The 16,625-nt window shown below is 39.2% G+C and overlaps 1 protein-coding gene and 1 long non-coding RNA gene across 2 annotated transcripts in view; both read left to right on the top strand.

The window, feature by feature from the left end:
* The window catches only part of LOC118333375, a 598,798-nt gene that overhangs the window by 207,549 nt on the left and 374,624 nt on the right, over nucleotides 1-16,625 (top strand). The gene's annotated exons all lie outside the window — the stretch shown is intronic.
* glra1 (glycine receptor, alpha 1) overlaps nucleotides 1-16,625 on the top strand; it is a 112,002-nt gene that overhangs the window by 60,057 nt on the left and 35,320 nt on the right. Inside the window, exons 6-8 of the mRNA XM_035668975.1 lie at nucleotides 7,382-7,605; nucleotides 13,384-13,466; nucleotides 15,197-15,334. Coding sequence (XP_035524868.1) covers nucleotides 7,382-7,605; nucleotides 13,384-13,466; nucleotides 15,197-15,334 — 445 coding nt within the window. The remainder of the gene's footprint in view (nucleotides 1-7,381; nucleotides 7,606-13,383; nucleotides 13,467-15,196; nucleotides 15,335-16,625) is intronic.

The following is a 16,625-nucleotide window of genomic DNA, read 5'->3' as shown; positions in this document are numbered from 1 at the left end:
AAGTGACTGTTTACTTGAAAACAACAATGGCAGCTGCTAAAGAGGTTAGCATGGATTCTGCTAGCTTTTGAACTGGAGAGTATTTCTTCATTGAAAAAGAGCAAAGAATGGCACTGAAGGCTTTGCTCGATGGAAAACATGCTTTTGCTCTTGGCTTTGGTAAGAATTTGATTATGTTACATAGGTCTTAGATCTGATTGGTTGAAGTTCGCCTGTGATAGACAGATGGCTCATCCATATTTCGAAGGCGCCTGCCCTTTCCCAAACGACAGCTTCCCAAATTGTTGTATGTAACGAACCATCTGGAGCAGTCTGGTACTGTTACTGAAAACAATAGTAATATAATGCAGTTTTAATGGTCAATTAAAGAAATCTAAAAGAGAAGAAAGAAAATGGAGACAATATTTCTGTTACTGTATCACTGTCAGCTATCTTCACAATCAGAAAATCACATTCATGTCGATATGTAATTGCTGCCAATTGTCCTCCTTTGATGTACAGTAGCTTTTTGCCTCTTAGATTTGCTTTTTTCCCCAGATATCCACAAAAGGATCATTTTCTAGTTTTCAGTCATTTATCACTTCTTGCATGTTCTTGAATAAAACGGTGTTGGCACAAAAGCGTAATTTCATCAAATTGAAGGTTGCATCTGTAATGTGCAGCTCCAGTGTGTGGAGTGTGGTTTGAAGAAACAGCTGTTTTTTAACATACAACTCTTTCACTAAGCCGGTTGAATTGCATTAGTGCTTGTTGAACGGTCAAACGTGTAAATTACCAAAATCACCTCAACTTCCTGGGAGAAGTTTGCTGTTTGCCTGTAAATTGATTTGACATCCCACAGTGCTGCTGCTGGTGCTGGTGTTGTGGCTTTTTTTGAGGCCACACAATGAAAACAGCATTTCCTCTCAGTGCAATGTTGTCTGAGCACAGCAGATGTGCTGCCATAATGTGTGAGCCTCCGTAACCTCCTACCTCCTCTTCCTACCTGAGCAGCATCCAGGGAGCCGGCAGGATGTTATGACAGGCGTGGAATTAGAATATGGCTGTTGCTGTTTCTGTAGTTTGTTTTTGTTGTTTTTGGAGGAGGGAGAAGAAGAAGAGGAGGAGGAAGATTGCAGTCCCTCATGCATGGTTTACTGCCTGAGTTTAATACATGCTGAAATGAGTTTGGTATTGTGTAAGTACAGCATTTCCTCTGCTAATGGTTTCATAGCAGCGTCACGGTGGTGGATGGTAATTTCAGGGTAGCACTTAACAGTCCAACGGCCTTATGTCGGGATATTAAACCATGAGTATGAACCTACAGACGTGGTAGAAGTCCCATTTTTTACTCCACATATGCCGACGTCCTACAGCACTTTCCCTCCATCCTCAGGAGGAGGAAGTGTTCAGCACGGAGCCTCCTCAGTGTCAACATTTTTTAATAAACCGTAAATTAGTCATCCATTCACTCAAATTCTAAATCATTCCCTGAAATCATTAACTCACATCCTCAAATTATATCCCCCTCATTTGAATCTTAGAATGCAGCACAGTCAATGCCCCATTTTAATGCATTCAATGTGCATTCATCTGCAGCCACGAGGAGCCTCTGACGGATGAAGCTGAGGTTTTATTGACCAGAAGGCTTCCGCAAGCTGACCAGTTTGTTAATAAAAAAAAGAATTAAAGCTACAATGTGTGATCTGAATGTAGATGAAAGGGTATTTTGACAATTTGAATTAGGTGCAATGTGTAATCCAAGTGTTAAAAAAGCTCATGTTGTCATTAAATCTTAAAAATGTGTGCAAAAAAAATACATATTCTTCTTTTTAAACAAATTGGAAACAGAGGAAATGTCCAAGATGGAGTTTAATTCATAGAATACTGTGCTGAAAAACATTTCCCGAGAATGAATTATAATATATGAATTTGCAGGCATTGTCACTACAAGGGATTTATAGTTTGATTTATAGTTTGCTAGCTTGTTAGCTGATTCATAAACACATACACATACAGTTTTTTTTATACTAATGCACTAACCTGTTTCATTAGAATGGCACTCAGAAGAGCAAATTCTGGACCTTGTACATAGTAATTCTCCATGGACCCCTCCCTAAATCTACGGCTATTCATTCTAGTATTTTTGTAAGCCTTCCTCACATGAGGGACTGAATACTCAGTCTGCTTTTTCCACCAAGTCCGAGAGTCTAGAGAAGTACTGATGCAGGTGCTAAAAAGTTCACCAACATCACAACCATTAGCTTTGTAAAGAGTCAGACTTGTGTGACCACTGGTTTCATAAATATCTTGGTCTTTAGCGACTCTATCAAGGCCATTTCTGCTCGACTTTTGCCCTTTCCAAGCTGCTGTCAAACCGCAGGCGGGTTTATGACTTATGATCCTGGCTTGGGCTCGCACCTCTCCTCTGTATTCCCTCGTTCCCTCTCTCCATCTACAGACACTCCTCATCTCTGCGCCATTTCAGGTTATTTATCATATTCTCCAGCAGAAAAAAAGGCGACTCATTCATGAAAGGTCAAGCTCATTTGTTTCATGTGAGATATTCAGTCTAATAAACAGTGATAAACGGCTGAGGAGTCTCACTGTAGCTGACTGCCATGTGACTATTTCACACACACACACATGCAGCACCGTGGCTGATTGCTCCTTTAAATGCCACCCGTTGGGGCTGCTGGCATGGCCGTACATCGTCCCTGTGATGCTTTTCTGCTACGCCACGCAGCTTAATGATGGCTCCAGCCTGGCCGAAGTGGCCGAGCTCCATATTCTGAGAATAATTGACAATTAGGGGGATGGAAGAGTGAGCTAAATGCCACCCCACGCTGAATAAAGACACTCCATCTCTGATTGTGAAACAGGGAATGGAGAACGGGCAGTGGAGGTTATACAATAAAGTGGTGAGGGAGCGACAGTTAATATATTCTCCCTGGATCGATTCTTAATTCTAAACTAAACTAATTCTACCTCTAACCCTCAAAACAACCCTTTGAAGAGGTGAGGAGGGACACAATGTCTGTTCTCACTATAGAAAAATGACACCATTGGTGCTTTGTTTTTACTGAGTTTTTAAGTTTTTATGTTTTTGTTCCCCTGACCTCTTGCACTTTTGAGTGAAATTACTTGAGACTGTCCCCCCAAGATAAACGGCAGTCATTTCAGAAAACCATCAAAACGATCTCGTCCTTGCATCCTTTCCCTAACCCCAACCAAGTTGTTTGAACCCAACCGAACCTTAACCATAGTGTTGTCATAACCTAAAACAGATTTATTTTTCAACAGTGATTTGTAATGGTTTTTGAAGGCACAGAAGAAATATCCTTCAGATGGGGGCATCAGTTTAGAAAATGCAATTACAATTTGGAGGACCTGTTGAGTTAACTGCCCTCTCGAAGTAGCAAAAGAAGAAGTAGTGTTGTGTTGTTACACAATCGAACCCTCCGAAGGAGGAGGTCGGGAATGGATTGGGTCAACTAGACTCTGACACAGGAGGCCATGGGTTGAGTCTTGTTTACTACCAGCACTCAGCCTTAGTTTCTAAGACGTTTTTCTATGCATGACAACAGTCCATTCATAACTAAGTATTTCTTTTAATCCAGAAAAGCTGATAATGAAGAAACTACTAAACTATTCGTTTGAGCGAAACTGACTTGAATGCTAACAGATTGGAAGTAACAATTTAAGTTCTATACACTAAAAGTGTAATTATTTGTACTTAAAGTCTGCAGTAAAATCAACTTTGCCCAGTACTGTAAAACCTTTGAAGTTACAATGATTAGAGTTTCTGGTTTCATTTAGCGTTCTTCATCATTTTCAAACCAAATATCTAAGCTGAGAAAAACTCAATGTGTCTTACTAATAAACAAAAATGCAGTACATTTAATATAATAGTTATAGTAATAGTTAGTTGAAATGACAGCAGTACTACATGATACAAAACAAATATTTTTTTCCATTGGTAGGCCAGCACAATATGAGTCATTTTGTCTGACTGTACGATATTTGAAATTCTGTTCTGAAGCTGTAAAACTCAAACTTGTCCTCACAAAGATAGAAGTGCAAGAGTACATACACACAGTCAGACCTGTAGGAGTATTGATCTTCCTCTTTCAGTTAAACAGTGGAGGCTCAAGGTCTAAAAGCCGCACGTTGAAGGTGCACTCTGGATTTAACCTCAGGTCGGCTCCTATTGCAGCTGGATGAAACCTTTTAAAACCAAAACTCAACTCCTGAATCTCTGAATCTTTGATTCAGATCAGTAAAGCAAAGATCAGCAGTCAAAAGTCAAACTTTCGACTATAGTCTTGTACATGACATACTGTGTATTACATCTGGGTTTAATCCTAGATGCCTTGCACTTCGGAGGCAGTAAAGAAAAGGGTTTAGTTGTGCTAAAATAGGCCATTTTTTTTGCCATGTTCCCAGGGTCCTATGTTTTCAGGGTCCTATGTTCCCCAGTCCTACGGTTAGGATTAAGGGTAGAGTTAGGTTTATGTGGTAACAGAACTTAAGCCCTATGCTTCCAGGGTCATATGTTTCCAGGGTCCCATGCTGCCATGTACCCAGGATCATATGTCTACAGGGTCCTTTGTTCCCCAGTCTTAGTGTTAGGGTTAGGGTTAGATTTAGGACACGTCATACACTTCTGCTTTGGATATGTTCCTTATTTGAAGTCATGAAGTAAAGGCTATATTCTTTGTGCCTGAGAAATCCATCCTCCTTATAACCCCAAAACCCAACAGAATTACTCTGTATCTGTCCTTCGAAGGCTCTGTAACTTGTGAATGCATGCCTACCCAGCCAGAATCCCAGCCTACAGGCTTCATCTTTAAAACACTCCAGCTTTCTATCTTCTGTTCATCTATCCCTCTGACTGTCTTCCAACAATATCTCTCCATCTCCCTGTGTAAGACTAAAGAGGGAGCAGCAGCTGAATGACCTTCAGCTGCCCCCCAGCTTTGTAACAGCTCTCCACACATCCATCTGCCTGTCCATATACCCCTCTATTTGTGGCAACTTCATTTTTTTGCATGATTTTACAGATTTTTTATTTTTTTAAGTTGTTGCTTTTTTGTGAAAATAACTGTAGCACCTTTAAAACCAAACCTTAAATTAATAAAGTGTTTTATCCATCAAACATCAGTGAACACAAGCCCAAGAACAAGCAGAAAAATAAGAATATAGAGTCAAAAAAGCTAAAAGCTGGGTCGACTGTGGTCTTCAAGGCTGAGGAGGAGCTGAGGCTGCACATTGGCTCACATATTGCTCGAGGCCACAGCTTCCCATGATCAGTAAAATCTCTTACATTCAAGGAGAAAATGACATATGGATGAAGACCCATAACCACCTGCTCATCCATCCGCAAAATCCTGTCCATCACTCCATCTCTACATCTACCGGTATCTGTCTATCCAATCCTCCGTATGGAGTTACAGCATCTTGAGTCAGCAGTGCAGTGACCCTTGACGAGCCTTTTTTCCACAATTTCTCTCATCTTTCTTTTTTTTTTATAAAGGGAACATCTCCTTGCGAATACGTTTGACATCCGTCTGTTCGGGGTGTTTCTAGGATGTATGCTTTATAACAATTGCTGTTTTGTTGTTATGTATTCTCTCTGCTGAATCAACCTTGCCTGCCTCAGAGTGACTTTGGACCTCAAGAGCATGCAGCTGTGGTAGTCGTACGTGCAGAGAGCAGTAGAGATGATAATGGTAGTATAAGATTTTACGAGACACGAAAGAGCAAAGCAGGTCCCTCCTGTTGGTGTAGAAGTTGTTCTCCTTGTTTCTTCCTCTCTGATATATATCTTTTTTTTATGATTGTCGAATCTTTACAGAAATCCAACTTGTTCTTGAGCCTATATTGAAGCACAAATTCACATTTGTGAGTCAGTGTTTAAAAATGTATTTCTGCATATAAGCAGGGTTCAACGTTTTTCCAGTCGGGCTGAAGTCAGTTTTTACTTGCCCCTATACAAATTATTTTATTTATTAGTCAAATAACAAGGAGGCCCTCTTGTCTGCAAGGCAAGATGCTGTCGGTTCAACATTTTCAGAAAGTTGACATGCTTTTGAAAAACTATACAATTTGATCTGCCTTGCCCTCAAACTTTACGGTACCCTGCGCAATACGTAGTTGAAGTTTTGTTTACATCCTCTAACACTTCTCAACTCAACTGTTGTTTCTAAGAGCTGCACTTTTTCTTTACCTGCAGCCAATTTTTCACGAGTGCCTGAGCGGTAATGCGCATGTGCAGTTCTCACTAGAGATGAGTAGGGAAGGAAGCGAGATGGCTCACTCCCAACTCACTCACAACTACTTTCATCATCCGCTCTGGGATAAAACAACGTGTTTCATTCTTTTTTACCACTTGCCCGATCAGACACGTAAGCTGTTAGATTTACTAGCCTGAAGTGCACCCTTATTGTTGAGCCCTCATATGAGGCTTTACCACTCCACCACTGAACAGCTGAATGAATTCAGAAACACAAGTTACATCACAATTTTTTATCATTCATCTCTCCATCTATTGATGCATAAAACGTGAATGTCAACTGGCGATTTTGGAGCAATCCTTGATTAGCAATCTCTATTGCTTACTGACCAACACCAGCACTGTTGCTATTGCACAGAGCACATTCAGATAAAACATTCAGTGGTCAGTATCACCATGTAAAATGAGACTGACCTATGCTTATGTTTGTGATTGTGAGAATAAGGTGTAAGTAGAGTGACTTCGTTGTAGATCCACACACACATCGAGCAGGACATGAGGACAAAAGAATCCGTCGAGGTGCAGTAGCCGAGATGTGCCGATCTGTGAGGCACTTGTAATAAAACTGCTGCTTTTCTGACTAGTTGATGCGTATCACTGCCGGGAAATAGGACCACAATAGAGCATGCAATTAGATTGTGGTCTTGCATAGAAAACGACGAGTGCTGGTGTTTTGACATGCATCCCTCACCACTACTGCGTGTTGTCCTTTAGAGACAAGGTCAGGGTGACTGACAACACAGACTGCTGTTTGTGATTGAAGCCTTCTACCATCCATGATTGACTGATTGATTGATACCATCCACATCCAAATGTGTGTTTCATAATTTGTTAATATCTTAAACAAGATATATTTGATACATTTTTGTTCCATTTGCATGTAATTGTTCCAAATCTTCTGTTTAAATCTTTAGACAGCAGTGGGAAGCTGGATGCTAAAATTCATTCTTTCACAGTGTAAAAGTTACTGAGAATTTAAAAAAAGCTTTTCAAGCACAGGGGGCTCTGTGCATGTCTGTGTGATCATCCATCCATCCATAGCTGCAGAAAACATGGAGAGACATTTTTAACACCTCTGTGTCGTTTGTCTTTTCTGTCTCCTCTCAGGACTACAGAGTGAACATCTTCTTGCGACAGCAGTGGAACGACCCTCGGCTGGCCTACAGCGAGTACCCCGATGACTCGCTGGACCTCGATCCCTCTATGTTGGACTCCATCTGGAAACCTGACTTGTTCTTTGCCAACGAGAAGGGGGCCAACTTCCACGAGGTCACCACCGACAACAAGCTGCTGCGCATCTCTAAAAACGGCAACGTGCTCTACAGCATACGGTAAGTGGAGGAATGTGACGTTTTAGATTCCAACTGTGAAAAAAGACTGGTTATTATCTGCAGCATGGATACATCCTAAAGCTATCATTTCACTCGGTTTAAGTATATACAAATTTTGACATATAATATTTATATACTCCAATACATCCTTGTTGGTACTGTTTAGAAAAGTACGACAAAGAACACAGCTTCATAGAATAAGAAAGATATTCTGATCAGGGTTGAAAATGTTTAAGTGCAGGGCCCACAATAATAGCAGTAGAGCTACAAAATGGGAGGAGTAGGCAGTTCTAAAAATATATTGCTAGCTGTAAATTCTAAAAATAATATATATTATCAATGTTCCTCAACAACAGTCTCCTGGATAATTTAACATTAGTATAGGTTTACATTATGGCCATAAGGTATAATTATTTCAACTTTCTATCTGAGTCCACCACTTTCCCTCCACTCGTTTAGATGATCCCCTGACTTTTCATTTAGCACCATCATCAGGTTAGAAATGTTTATTCGTCCAATACGGTTATGAGCAAATACCTGCTAAACGTATTACATTCCCATCAGCCTCAGCTGTACATTGTGTTAAGTGCCAATTAGCAAATATTAGCATGCTAACACACTAAACTGAAATGATAAATATGGTAAACATTGTACCTGCTTCGCATCAGCATTTTAGCTTTGTCATTGGGAGCATGTTAGCATGCTGACGTTAGCATTTAGCTCTTGTTTTCTGTCAGTTTTCTATGATGGATGGCTCTAAATACTTTGATTGCCATGAGGCTCTGCAAACATTGCCATGAAGAAGTCCGAGGCATGAATTTGAGCAGCAGTGAAATCAGGTTTCTACATGTGTTTATATCTAGCTCACCGTTAGCAATTTACTCAAGATTGACCTCGGGGGTAATAACTGATTTCTGTTTCTTCATTTTTTTATGTCCTCAAGCTCTTACCTTTGACTTTTTAATAAAAAAGAACCAGCTATTTTCTAACACAGTTGTTTCCATCCAATCCCTGAAGTTATCCTAAAATTGCCTGTGAGAAAAAGATTGGCACTTCTGTAACCCTATAGATACCTATAATTACTCCTCTAACTTTACTTTACTTTACTTACTCTATTTATTTCAAATGCATAACATGTAACCACAAAAATCTGTTTTTCTTTTCCTAAAAAACTATTATTTTAGAGATTGATAATACCTTACGGCATGTGCAGCAAATCCCGTGAAACATGTGCTTGATTGAATTTGCAGCGTCTCCTTCTCATATAAACACTAATTCAAGTGCAATAATATAATTAACTCGAATAAAAATACCTTAATACAGGTGTGTACATATGTATGTGTTTATATGTATAATATAACTGTTTAGTGATCATTTAAAAGAGATATAGCAGTAAAGTTCTGAGTCATAGCAGAACAGAAAGGAGAACGGGTTATGAGTTTGGAGGTTATATTGAAACAATCAGTTATAAAACCCTGATAGAAGATAGAAAGCGACTGACTTCCTGTTTATTGCATTCCAGAGGCCTTCATCCTCTGCTTTGGCGTGCTATTATTGCGTCAAAGTTGGAGGTTTTTATTTCCTCCAGAGCTCTACTTCCTCCCTTCTTTTCTTTGTATCTCCAAGACATCCCATTCAAGGCTGTCAGAGTTACAGCCGCCTTGCGCCGACAAACCTTTTAGCCTGCCGGTGTCTCCTCCTCCTCCTCCTCTTCATCACTTTTATTGCCTCTGCTCAGGGCCGAATGAGAAAGTGCTGCAGCAGCCATGGTAATCTACTCAGCCTGTTAGTATTCCAGCAGCAAGCCTGATCCGTTATCAACCTCAGTTTTCACCTTCATGTCCGACAGGAGGAGGAGTGAGATTGGCCCTTCATAAATATCGTCAGAAAAGGGATGAACCCCTGCGCTCCTCCTCTGTCGTTTTCATTTTTTAACTTGACACCATCAGAATGAACCCTCCGTTGATCAGCTTGATCTCGGAGGCGACGAGGCAGCTCGGGATATTAAACCGCCCTGGAGGAGGGGTGGGGGGAAAAGTGGGTCTTGTAAATGTTGTTTACTCTTTTTTTGATGTTTATCGCTCAACAGGAGAGCAGTACGAGGACCGATGGCTGTGTCTCCTCCAAGATGAAAGTAAACTTTCTGAGATTGGACGACCAGATGCATATGTAGTCCAATCTCCTGCTGTACTTCAAAACAAAATGCTCTGAAATGATATGTGGTCCCATTTGTGCATGTAGGGCGCTTTATCAAAAGGAAAATGTATGAGTCTTTGATTTCAAAAATTATATCACAAAATGCATCATGTATTTTGGAAAAGAAAAGTTTGTTGTCTCTAAAAGAAAGAGGAAATACTGCAAAACCAAAACGCCATGATACCTTATTTTAGGATAAATAAAGGTCCGGGGTATAAAATATATCTATAGTGAGAGCGGTTCCTCTTCTACAGTCTGCCATGTTAAACCACCACTCAGCAGTCTGGTTAACATCATTTGCATCACAATCTTTCTCTGATGTCGATCACAAATAAACCACACTAGTTTCAGTATCAAAATAATCCAGTGGTAGTTTTACATCCTTGCATACAGCACAGACAGGAGCTGCTACAAGCTAATTCAGCATACTTTTAATGGTGACAGTTTGCCAGAATGAATGCTGTATAGTCAAACTAAATAAGGCTCCAGATGTAGTCCACAGCTCGCCGTAGATACGCCATCATGACTATTCAATCCAATGAGAATTGCTTGCCTGGGACAAATGTCTAAAAAAAAAATCTGGTAGGAGTATCAAGCAAGGCACTAACTTTGTCAGCATTTGGCATTTAGGTGTCACGATGCGGCAGACAGAAAACCACAGAGCTGAATCTTCTTTCTGAGAAAGTGGGACATCTGTAGAGGCCACATCGTGTGTGTAATACATATTCAGCATCCTGTCAGGGACTTATAACAATGTGCAGACGAGGCAAAGTTTATTTGGTACATCAGGCTGGACTGGACGTGTGTGTTGTAGCGGCAGTGTCCTGTTAGAGCAGAACAGAATGAACAGAGTGTGTGCAGCGAAATCACCTCCTGCACATCACGACAAGCTGTCGACAGCTCCAACTCTGCACCAATTAAACTGGAGCTGGAGTTGTTTTGTTGTTTTTAGCGTTTCTTAGTGAAATTAACACTATTGACTATAGCATTTAGTTAGAGGTGGTTTTCACTAGTATATGACAGCTCCCTGATTACCACAGCATATACCTAAGCATATCAAAGCAATATACAGTGCTGTAGGAGAATCCACCAATCAGATCGCCTGGCTGTTAGCCGTTATAAAATGTGTGTTTAAGATGGATAATAAAGAATATTTGGTCATATTGAGGTTAAAAGTTCATTCTTAACATAGAAAAAAACAGCTAGGAAAACAATCGCTCCGCCAGATCCATTCACTATCTGTTCTGGAGCTTTCATTTGTGTCACATGGTCTTCATCAGCAGACAGATTTTGTAGATGTTTAAACTTTAAAACTTGAGCACTTTAAGGACTTATCATCCATGTTTAAAAGCTTGCTTAAAAGTTGAGTTTCATAATTCATGCAACAACTGGGCAAATTCATGTGATATGATCGAAAGCTCCAGAACAGCAATTAAATATATATATCTATGTATATATATATATATATATATGCATATATTATATGGGTATTAGTGCTGAATCTATTGGCTTATTAATAATTGTTTAGCTCAATTATAAAGTAGAAGTACCATTTCTTTTCAGTTGAAACTTAAAAATTCACAAATTAGCAGACATAAAACTAGATTTGCTGTTTTCTTTTCTGTTTTGTGTTGACGTTTTGCAGATTACACAATATATTGAGTAATTGAAAATTAATATAATGATAATTGGTTCAGTTTATTTTGAAAACACAGATGGTTACATCTTCTGCCTAATTCCACAACTCCAAAAATGCAATTCATTTTATAGCAGTAAAAATTGAGGTCTAATGGGTAGAGTGAAGCAGTAATAATGTCTGAGAATGGATTTTATTTTTCAAATGCTAGATATCTCATTTTAAAATGAAAGTCTTTAATTTCAGTAATGCATCATATCAGTTATAAAATAGCTTTTTTTCATTAATTTCTGGGAAATGTTGACTTCTGCAGAGATACATTCCCTTCATGTGACAGCAGTAATTAATTTTTGCGCCTGAGACTCAGAAAACGAATGTATCACCACGACACGGGACCGGCTGCCCCCAACATTTTAATTTTCGGAGTTTCACGGATCAGCCTTGCATGAAACAAGATTCATTCCCATGTTGCTGCACGCCTGCTCAGCTACAGGTTTTCATCCTGTTAGTCCTCCAGCAGAGAAGAAGACGTGCTGAGGTTTGCAGTGACCTCTAATTCCTGTTGGCATTTTCTTCAGGTTTCCCAATTATAATAATCTGTGTTGGGGAAGTTACTCAAAAGAATCCATCTCCTTTTCAGGCTGCAACCAGTTTATATTGATTATCTTTTTGATTAAATAATTAAAGAACGAGATTGGCAATGTTCTGTATTTTTGTTATTCTTGTTGATGTTGTTATTGTTATTATCCAATGAGAAGCCCAAAACTAAGATGTCCTAAGCCTTCCCTCCGTACTTTACAACTCCCCCTTCCTGGTTTGTGTCACTCAGCCCCAAGCCCACTGGTTCCTATAGAGGTTAATAATATACATTAATTAAGCTGGTCACTGTAGTTTTTAACAGGAAAAGAGGAATGAATAGTTCATGTCTTGTGGACTATTTTCAGCAGCGAATTAATCCACGTTATCTCTGTTTAAGATGACATTTAGGATATTTGATATAACAGCAAGATGTTTTCTGAGTGCATTTCAGAAAGAAATCCTATCTTGTAGGAATTTGGCAGAATTTACAGAAGTTAGGAATCCTAAATTAGAATAGACACTGTCCTAAATTCAAAATAAATGCCACAAATGGCAGCACCACTGATGACAATGAACTGATACAAGTGTGATGAAACATAAGTGCACATACACTGAGAATGGAGACATTTTGTGTCCAGCAGGACCTTTTATTAGGTAGAAGAAGATGTCTTTTTAAGGATTTTAATGTTGAAATTATACTTTTTGCAGAAAAAGAGATGCATTATTGTTCCAAGCAGAGTATTTGTATATACTGTATGTCTTAATATGCAGCTGGAGGGGATCTTCAAGTTAAGATAAGATACGAGGTCTGACATAGGTGGAATTGCTTTTATAATAAGAAGATTATCTTAACTTAAGATAGGAAGCAGTGAGTCAAAATAAACTACATTGTGTGTGTGTGTGTTCATGTTCAAATTTTTGGACCACAATGGAGCTCTATATGGCACAGAGAAATTTAGTACACACAAAGTACTTATTTGGTTGGATCACCTGATTTAACCTTAGATTTGCCCTTTAAAAGTATCAGAAAAGTTTTATAAAATGCCATAACAAGAGCCGTTTTTATGTTCTGTAATGCTTTTTATGTGAGCATAAAATTAAATGTTTATATAATGTAAATGGCTGCTAGCAATGCCAGTAATTGATTGAAGGAAGCTATTGTTGAACATATTACAAGTCAGCCTGGATAACAACGGCCAAATTCCCCCCAAAAAACCCATTCATTTTAATCAATTTCTAACACGTCCTGATGTGTCACTGTTCAGTTCTGTGGCCTGTCGCTGGCTGGTTGAGCAACACTGATAAAGCTCGGGATAATCCTCTTAGTACTAAGTGATGTGTTTCTCTGTGTGTGTGTGTGTTTGCAGAATAACACTGATCCTGGCCTGTCCCATGGATCTGAAGAACTTCCCTATGGACGTCCAGACCTGCATCATGCAACTGGAGAGCTGTGAGTAATTACACACACACACACACACACAGGGGTACAGGGAGAGCATCAGTCGATCAGCAGCTGGCAGGGTGAGAGATATGATATAGATTTCTCTGTGGCCTTTTCATTCTTTGAACAGACGTGAGAGGAATCACAGAAAGTGAAGCTGAAGTTCAAAGAGTTCTGTATGTCAAAGGGTCAGACATCATAAAAGAAAGAACAATACGTACCACACTGATATTTGGTGTCAGTTCTGATGTTAAAGGAAGCGACAGACACTGAAACACTTCATAATGTCAGTGTCTGACTCAGTGACATTCACATTTTTAACCTTACAATTAATATTGTTACAGTCAAAATGTGATTTTCCCTTTTGTGAAATGTTCTCAAAGCAGCGGTCTGCCCCAGGGTCTCACAGAGTCCGTGAAGAAGTAGTCATATCTTTTACTTAGGTAATAGTAGTAATTATACAGTGGGAGAATTCTGTTACAAGCATTCAAAATTTTAAAACATGTCCATCAATTTAATGTTGCAGCTGGTAAAAGTGGAGCTATTTTTACTGTATATATACTGCTAGGAAGGTGAATCTCTAATAATACATCATCATTTATTGGTTGATTTATATTTTGTATTTCTCTGGATCTGCAAAGTAACTAGTAACTAAGTCCGTCAAACAAATGTAGTGGAGTAAGAAGTATAAAGTAGGATCAAATTGAAAAATGTAAGTACAAATACCTCCAAAAAAGTACACTGCTTGAGTAAATAGGTACTTTCCAACAAAGGTCATAGCCCTATAGACATTTGCACAAGTCTGCTGAGTCTGCTGTTATTCATCTAACACCTGTTATTGCAGACAGAATGCAGAACATCCATAGAGCCTTCAGTGTAACCCATAACTTCATCAATGCACAACTATAAATCCTCCTTAACTGTCACTTAATGTAGGTGTTGGACTTAATTATAGTTTTTGAGGTACATAATTGAGTTTTCACTTTTCTTCAACTAGATTTTGGGGAAAACTTAATTACATTCATCTGACAGGTGGAGTTTTATTTTGCAGATTCAGATTTATTCAACATGAGATCTGCTCATAAATCATCATTAATATCTTTCTTTCCTATTTGCTTTCCTGCTATCCTTCCCTCTCTCCTCGTTCTCTTCTTTCTCTCATACATACTACATACTTTATTCTATTTTTCTTCCTGGTGCCTTTACTTTCTTTTTTCTTTCCTCCTTTATATACTTCCTAACTTCTTCACTTTGATTTGTCCATCATTTCTTTTGACTCTTTACTTCTTTTTTCTCCCTTTCTTCCATCCTTTCTATTCTCTATTTCTTACATTCAGTCTATATCTTCCTACATTCTTTCTGTTTTTCCTCCATTTGATTCTTCCTTATTTCCTCCTGTTGCTTCTCCAACTGAGAATATAGACAAATTATCATCTTTTTATTGTTCTATCTTTTATTATTTTAAAGTTACTCTGCTTACATACATTTTACTGATGATTATATAAAGTTCCCTTTGAATAGTTACAGAGCTGTGGACTCACATCAACACATAACAGGGTGGTAGAACAGATTTTACAGTTTGTGGTGAACCGATCCTGCAGGGGGTGGACCTCACACTGGGTGACCCTGCACCCCGACCAGAAACAGAAAGATCATCGTCCTCCTCAGGGGGGGAAGAATGAAATAAATGACCCACACAGTGATGAACACGGCCTCACCTCCTGCTCTCCCTCTTGCAGTTGGCTACACCATGAACGACCTCATATTCGAGTGGGATGAGAAGGGAGCCGTGCAGGTGGCTGACGGCCTGACGCTACCTCAGTTCTTACTCAAAGAGGAGAAGGACCTGCGCCACTGCACCAAGCACTACAACACAGGTGAGTGGAGCCCAGGGTGAAATGTGGCAGTTTCTTTCTCCTTTACTCTCCTCCGTCCGTTGGCTGCCGCTGTCTGGTTTCCACATCTCAACAAGAGAAGATGTCTGCCACTGCAGTGACAATACCTAATACCTAATAATTCCTAGAATTGTGTAATTTTGTACAGTGTTTCTGCATTATGGAATGCAATTTAATTCACATCAATGCTGGCAAAAAAAGTTATGCAAGATATGAAGGAAAATCAATATTGATCATGTCGGTTTTGTTTTGTTGTTGTTACAGCGTGATTAATACAAATGTTTTCACAGAAATACAACTTTATACAAGTAATGTTAACCTATTAATCCAATCAATTTTTTTAAAACCTGGGAAAATCATATTTAAGACTTTTTAAGACATTTTAAGGCCTAAAATTCAGATTATTTAGACTTTCTAAGACCCTGAAGACACTTGTGTGTGAAGGGAAACTAGTGATCTGAGCCACACACACTCCCTCCCTGTTGTCAGTGGCCCTACACTTTACACAAGGACCCTCTAGCATCGGTTTTGCACGTACAGGGCTCCGCTGTCAAGTTAGCGACAATTAATATACAACATCTGGTTACACTTTTCAAAATAAAGCTTGCTGAGATCAGATTTTATTAGTTTGAATGGTTGCAGTTTGGTCAGGCACAAAGTCCTGTGTTTGTTTGACCCATTATCCACCCCAGTCTCCTCCATATGCTGACTTTCTTGCTCCGGCTCATCAGAACATTACGCTAGTTGGGTACGTCCAGAAATGACTCTGGTACCTACAGCATCATAAGCGCAGTGCCACAGACCAGACTGCCATATATTTGTTGACTTGGAAGTGAGAGCAGGCTGATCTGAGACAGTTAATATCGAGAGTTTGAATGTTGATTTAATCAGCAGTTGTTGATATCCAGAGGGGAAAGATCTAAATCTAAACCCAAGTAAATATTAATTTATTATCCATTTTGAAACCTTTTTTTTCCATATATATTAAATTATTTGCCTGATTGGAGACAAATTTGACATATTTGCATGTTCAGCTAACCTGCTGTACGCTGTTAAAAGCCTCTATATTAGCAAATAGCTGAAACTGAACATTGCATCCCTTCCCTATAACTAGAACCACATTGCATTGTTCTTTCCAGGAACCCTCGAGTCCAGTTTTATCAAAACTGAATGATGATGAGCAAAACTATGAAAGATCCAAGTTATAGCCTTATAAAACAGGACGAAGAGTTTTAGGCCACAATAATAGACAAAAATGCCAGCTAGCTCACAT

The sequence above is a fragment of the Morone saxatilis genome, unplaced genomic scaffold, assembly GCF_004916995.1.
Source record: "Morone saxatilis isolate NCDOM2014 unplaced genomic scaffold, NCSU_SB_2.0 Contig22, whole genome shotgun sequence".
NCBI classification, from domain to species: Eukaryota; Metazoa; Chordata; class Actinopteri; family Moronidae; genus Morone; species Morone saxatilis.
Note: the sequence above shows the minus strand (reverse complement) of the source record. Positions and strands in the feature narration are given on the sequence as shown.